This window comes from Triticum dicoccoides, unplaced genomic scaffold, assembly GCF_002162155.2.
Source record: "Triticum dicoccoides isolate Atlit2015 ecotype Zavitan unplaced genomic scaffold, WEW_v2.0 scaffold217368, whole genome shotgun sequence".
NCBI classification, from domain to species: domain Eukaryota; kingdom Viridiplantae; phylum Streptophyta; class Magnoliopsida; order Poales; family Poaceae; genus Triticum; species Triticum dicoccoides.
Window position 1 is genome coordinate 1 of NW_021240653.1, and position 6,647 is coordinate 6,647.

A 6,647-nucleotide genomic window follows, 5' to 3' on the forward strand; every position below is an offset into this window, starting at 1 on the left:
CCCCGTGGGTTTCGCCCCGGCCGGGGTCGAATCCCGGTCTGGCTTATAACAGCCTTCGGTTAGACCCGGTCTGGATTAAGCCCCTACCAAATCCCTTCTAAACCCCGTGAAAACTGACGGGAAATGACCCACGTGTCCCACCTCGTGGAAGCAAACCCCGTCTCTCTCGCAAAACGGTACGCTCTCTCTCGCCCCGACCGGCGACGCCGATGGCGACGACGCCGGAGAGCGGAGAAGGAGGGACAGCAGCAGCGCTACTGGAGGAGACCGCGGCGGCGTCGTACCTCCTTCTCCCCCCTCCCTCTCCCTCTCTCCTGTCCAAGCAGCGCCACCACATCTAGTCGCTGCGGCGCGAGCTCGGCGGCGACGGGAAGTAGCTGCGGCGGGAGCTGTGGCGACTGGAGCAACCTATCGCCGGCATCACTCTCCCACGACGGTGGGCTAGTAAGCCCTTCCTCCTCTTCTTGACCCCCTTCTCATCCCCTTTATTCCTAGGGTTCATAGATTCTTGATTTGAGAAAATTGGTGATACGGGTTGATTTTTGACTTCCTTCGATGATGCAAAAGCAGTTGTGCTTTGAGTTGGTTGCTGTGGTACCTGTGATGCTACCTTTGATGTCCTTGGCATGTCTAATTGAAGGAGCTGACTGCTAAAAAAATTGAATGAGCCGTGTGTTTTTCTCAGGCGAATTGGGTTAGTCATGGGTTCCCAGGGGCATTGCTCCATGTTGCTCGATTAGTCACTGTCTGTTGCATGCTCAACCAGCTGTTTAGTGTTTGCTTTCCATTTTTTTATAGAGGAATTAGGGGTATGAACTGATTGAATAGGCCAATGTGCATGCACCAAAAGATTCAACCTTTCTTTTTCTTGTTCAAGCTTTGATTTGAACTATATTACAGGAGAGATTATTTGCTTCACTTGAACATCAAGTATTGTTCTATCAAAATAAGGGTGTCTTTGAACTCTATAAATTATTGGGAAGATACTAGACATATTACACATATTATTAGACTGATAGATGGGTGGGTTCCTTGGACAAGCAACTAATGAACAAGACTTGTATTCAGATTTTTCAGTTCTGTCGTTTTATTTATTTATTTTCCTCAAACGCCCCTAAGACGGGGCTGCCACCTCGTCTCGCAGCATGACTTCATCGAGGGCGGCGCCGTTACCACTCGATGAGCTCTTCCTCTGTTTCGTGCTCCTCAATTTTCATTTTTCTTCCTGCTCCGGTCCTCAATTTCTTGGGTTCTTCTTGCTCTGGTTCGCAGTTTCTTGGTCATATCCAGCAACCAATATCATTAGTTTTGGTGAAGTTCCAGGGCTCGATAACAAGACTTTTCAAATCTAAAAAATGTTATGTATACCCTATATTTTTGCCATGTGATTCAGAGTACTTGTGCCCAGATTGCACTATTATTCTCGCTTTGCATTGCTTAGCTAGTTGTTCAAAAATTCATTTTTCTTCTTAGCATTGACCAAGAGAAATGAAAGATAAAAAGAACAATTTCTAAGCTAACAAGGAGAGAAAATAGGTTATCGTTGCATTCTTTCAACTTCCAGTTACTTTCTTTCATCTAACTTACTGCAGATCAACGGTTCTTTCTTTTATGTGAGATGTCCATGACATGCTTATTTACCCTGTTTACTTGTGCTGATGTCTAAATTATTCATTGCAATTATACTTATGATGTACTGCTAGCAATCTTTAATGCTGTATCTATGCAGGAATGAAGAGCTCATGTATAAGTGGCCATGTTTGTGGAGGAATTCATGGCCGACATCACCAGCAATGAACGGACACGTCCTCTCCGGCCTAGCAAGTTTTGCTAGAAACCACTTTTGGACGCCGATAGGACAGTGATTGAGGTGCTGCGCTCTAACTTGACACCCGTGGGGTCGTCTTCGACTTAAAATCTGATGAAGCGATGAGCGTTTGGTGTCGTTGTGGCGGCTGCTAGCAAGTGCGCAAGCAGATAAGTCAGCCACGACTCTTCCGTTGATCAGTCGAATCTGGTGTGATTGATGAACTCTAAATCCAGCCTGTGTTTTTGCTTGATGAAACAACGCATATATATTGTATGATCTGATGCTATTGTGAACTGCTACTGTGATGAGCTAGATCTGACAGTTTAGTTAGTTGCTACTGTGTTGAGCTAGTGTCTTATAGTTTCACTGCATTTTGTAGTGAGAAGCGTTGCTTATGGGAGGGAGTAACCGAACAGAATTTAAGACGAAGGGATTTGTTGGGAAGGTGTTGGCAGGGGTTGGGTGACATGAGCGGATTCACCCAATCCCTACAGGGGTTGGTTCCTCACAGGTAAGGAAACCCCAACAACCGAACGATGCCTTAAGGAGACTTCTACATGCATCTCATAACTTCGTTGTATAAAGCACTGATAGTAGTCACCTTATCTGGAGGGTGGAACCATCACAGAGACATTTCGATGGCCACCACAATCAGTTGCGAGTTTGCCGCCGTAGGTCGGAATGACCACAACACTGACCAGCACTCATGTCAAAGCACACCACAACTGAATGCGACCTCACCGGAGAGAGCCCTGTCGAGGCCCATCGACACAGCGGATGCTACCTAGCTAGGTCCTAGGATGCAAGAGCACAATGCATATCTAGAGGCCTATACAATGAGAAGAGATATCTAATCAATGTTTTAAGTGATGGCTATCCCGAAATAGCTCATCGGTCGCCCATGTGTTCTCTTGGAATCGCTAACGCCTTTTAGGTACTGTCTTGTGTCTCCTTCTCCCGAGCATACTGGATGAAGGGATCCTGGCTTAGCCCCTGGATCAATATTTATTTAGCTCAAATGTAGAGAACTGCGGTTAAAAACAAACACTTATTACTGAATGAGTTTGCAGGTCATGTCCACATGCAATTTTATGCATTATTACAGAGCAAAGTTCGACGGGGAATTTAGCGTCCTCCGCATCAACCAACGTAAAGCAACATACGAATAAAAGCAAGCACCTTCTGTGTAATTTATATCTGAACCCACCCGGCCGGACAACACATAAGGGCATATGGTGTTGTAACTGGTGGTTCCTTCAATGATGCACCTCATGTTCCTCTTCCTGTTTGAAACACGTGCCAGTAAGGAAGTTCAGGCGATGATGACGACCGCGATTCAAAGGAAACGACGACACACATGGTGTTTGAAGGTAAAAAACTTACCAGCAACCTCAAGCATGACTTCGCATCTTGATTATTTTCCTCCACTATCCGACCCAAAAAGGGGAAATAGTCACTTCCGGGTATGTGTTGATCACTATTAGCGGCTTCCTGTTGGTATAGTCCTTTGAACTACAGAGTCACAGTAAAGAAAGTGAAAAACAAGTAAGTCCAAACATTAGAGAGACAAGAAGTTGCTGAATTAATTTTCACTTCTGACAAGAGAACTTACCAATTCTTCAAAATGGACACAGTCCGATTGAGAACTATGACCACCATCCCCATCTAAGGAGAGCGTAGGACGGCTGCGAAGCTTCCCAAGAGAAGTTTCCATAAGTCCATGAATCTCATTCTTAATGTCATCGGTGCCATCAATAAAGAGGTCCACCTTTGTGAGGGCAGAGAGGTGCTGGATGCCGAAACTCACACACTCCATCGTATGCGCCGCAAAGTGAAGCTCGAACACCTCCAGCTTAGGCATTGATCCCTCTTCAAACTCCACTGCAGTCCCACAAGACCAGAGCTTCAGATTGAAATACTTCAAATACCTGAACCCATGGATGAAGATCCTTCCATTTCTGCCGTAGAAAGTCCCCAGTTTCAGAGAAGTCAAAGCGGGTATTCTTCCAAGGTTCGCCATGTCTTCTGGTCCCATACGACACATACTGAGATCTAGCCCACGGAGATTTCCAAGCGAGATCATCCAACTTGGAATCTTGTCAATGTAACGGGCATGGAGGTCTATATTCCGAAACACTGAAGGATTTGCAGGGCACCATGATTCCATCGGCAGGAGGTTATATTTAAGAGAACCTTCTGACTGATTTTTACTACAAGGCTCGTGGCTGATTCTGAGATGATGAATATTGTACGAAGATATTAAGGTTCCAATAAACCTTACAACTGCCTTGTTTTCCACAGAATCAGATTGTCTATCACAGTTACACTCAACATCCTTAGCTTGGTTAGCTGACAAAGTTCCTGCAGAAACTTGTCAAGTTCAGAGTCAAGGACCATAATGTGCTCTAGCTCTTCTAGGCTCTTTAGCTGTCCTATAACTCCATCTGATAAACAGCTAGTCTTGAAGTGAGCATATAAACGGACCAACCTTTGAAGCCGTGTCATACTTGACGGCAGTTTTGCAATTTCGACACCACGCATGTCCAGTGTTTCTAAATACTTCAGTTTTCCAATTCCTCCTAGAAGCTCGGTAGTACTTATCAATCCTGCTCCGACACGCAAGTACTTGAGAAGAAGTAACTTTTCAATATTTGCCATTTGCTCACCTTTTACAATCTCACATTCTCCTATGTCCAACACACGAAGAACTGGGAAATCCAACACACCAATAGCTGGAAATTGCAACGCAGAATACCCAAACATAGCAAGTGATCGAACATGGGAGAGATCCCCTGACACAGAATCCATTTCATTAGTGCGGCTCACCACAGAGAGCCTGCGAACCTTGTGTCTCTCCTCCTTCTTTCCATCGTCCAATGATGTCATAAAGTTTTCTTCTTCGGCCTTGCATGTTATGAAATCAAGAACAATGTCATGAATCCGGCATGCTGCGACCTCATCATACAACTCGTCAGATTGATGATTTGCTATTGGCTGGATCAAGCTCTTGTTGATCAATTCATTCAAATAATCCCGACCTACTTCATATGCACTCCTCTCTTGTGCTTCATGGATGAATCCTTCAGCGATCCATTTATGTATCAGACTCCGTTTGTCGATGATATGATCTTCTGGGAATGCACTCAGATACAACAAGCAGCTTCTGAGATGGTGAGGAAGATCAAAATAACTGAGAGATAATATCTTCGTCATGACCACAGCCTCTTTTGCAAGTGAAGAACCAATAGCATCAAGCACCCTCTTCCATGCTTCTTCTGCTGGTTTATCAGCCAGCATACTAGACAAGGTAATAATAGCCAACGGAAGCCCTGCACACTTTTCCAATATTTTCTTAGATATTTCTTCTAGAGTGGGAGGGAGTAAATCCTCAAAACGGAATGCTCTTTCAAGAAATAGTCTTCGGGAGTCAGCGGCACTAAGTGGTTCCATTCTATAGGCATTATCGCCTTGAGGAGAACAAAGTGATGCAACTGTACTATTGCGTGTTGTAGGATAATTCTGCTCCCAGTCATTATTTGGTAAAGCATCTCTTATTGTTTTCCATGCTTCTGTGCTCCATATATCATCAACCACAACAAGGTACCTGACATTATGATTTAAAAAAAGATGTATTTAAAGTTAAAATCCATATAAGGTACAATTTCTTGGGGCATGTACGAAAATTCACCGCAACTAGCTATCACTGAAATCTTATCGAAGTTAGGCATAAGAGTGAGTGATAGCTTATTTCTCTTTTGAGGAGGTTGAGGGACTAATGTTTGCTGCTTTTGGAGTTCAGGGACATTTTCTATATTTGAGGGATGAAATTGAAATATATTTTCCCCTAGTTTATAGCATGCATTGAAATAATCAGATAAAATAATAATCCAAAATAGATTAATTAGAATTCCACTATCCTTAGTATTGATTGTACGCGCATACAAGCTTTGGCGAGACTATGAGCCAAAATGTTAGGAGCTGTGGATTCACTGGTTAGATTAATTTGTGGGGATAATAGTTCTTCCTTAGTCCAAATAATCATTAGAGAGTGGCCCAACTCGACTAGTTTAATTAGCTCTACACGGATGCCATTGGCAGACACTAATCTAAGTGCTCTATTATAGATTTTGTAGAATTAATAGGTAAGGGTGTTTGACTGTTCGTTAACCAGAATGGTATTAGCATGTGCTGCCGAATATTGCAGGTTGGTAACAACGGATTGATTACCAGTCATTTCCAACTTCTAAGTGTTACGATGCTATCAGAAATACCTCTGGAAGGGACACATATCGAAAATTCAGAGATAAAAAAAAGAATTGGTAAAATTCCAAGAAACTAGACATATAGATACTAGGTACTAAATGATGCTTACTTTTTGTTCTCGAGGTGCTCTCGAAGTGTATCAATAAGTAGATGCTCGCTATCATCAGAAATGTTGTGAGTAATTTCCAACCTTTTAGCGATTTCTCTTAGAACATTTCTCATGTTAGGCTTTCGAGAAACAGACACGAAAGCTGAACAATCGAATTGCCTTTTGATGGTTTGGTAGACTGCCTTAGAGAGAGTAGTCTTACCAAGACCACCAGCACCAACAATTGACAGCACGTGAAGCTGCTTAGAAGATGAATCTTCATTTTTTAGCCCCTCAATGATGTGCTTCATAGGACCGTCAATGCCCACAAGCTTACCAACATCCTCATAGAGTGCGTGCAACCTGGGATCAATATCACAGGTGGTAGAGTCAGATGACGGGCGGTCAATTTTGTACTTCTTTTGCTTCTTGCTTATCTCAATAGCCCGGGCCTTGAGCTTTTTGATCTCGCCGGCGATCTCATGG

At 43.6% G+C, this 6,647-nt stretch overlaps 2 protein-coding genes across 2 annotated transcripts; both read right to left on the reverse strand.

Moving 5' to 3' along the window:
* Window positions 1-2,991: 2,991 nt before the first annotated feature.
* Window positions 2,992-4,113, reverse strand: LOC119345226. The gene is made up of 3 exons (XM_037615384.1): window positions 3,423-4,113; window positions 3,194-3,322; window positions 2,992-3,093 (listed from the first exon to the last, which is right to left on the reverse strand). Exons 1-3 carry the CDS (start codon window positions 3,975-3,977, stop codon window positions 3,067-3,069), a joined length of 711 nt encoding a protein of 236 aa, XP_037471281.1. The 5' UTR covers window positions 3,978-4,113; the 3' UTR covers window positions 2,992-3,066.
* LOC119345225 (disease resistance protein RGA5-like) lies at window positions 4,088-6,643 on the reverse strand (the record flags this gene model as incomplete). The annotated part of the gene is made up of 2 exons (XM_037615383.1): window positions 4,088-5,414; window positions 6,183-6,643. Coding segments are annotated over 2 exons (1,788 nt in total), but the record flags the coding sequence as incomplete, so codon positions are not given.
* Between the last annotated feature and the right edge of the window lie 4 nt (window positions 6,644-6,647).

What these genes read in the sequence shown, in the direction of transcription:
- LOC119345226 (XM_037615384.1), bottom strand. Translation starts at nt 3,977, where the DNA reads ATGGAATCATGGTGCCCTGCAAATCCTTCAGTGTTTCGGAATATAGAC. An exon ending in GTGTCCATTTTGAAGAATTG is followed by an intron (nt 3,323 to 3,422) that starts GTAAGTTCTCTT and finishes GTGACTCTGTAG; the next exon opens with TTCAAAGGACTATACCAACA. An exon ending in AGTCATGCTTGAGGTTGCTG is followed by an intron (nt 3,094 to 3,193) that starts GTAAGTTTTTTA and finishes TGTTTCAAACAG; the next exon opens with GAAGAGGAACATGAGGTGCA.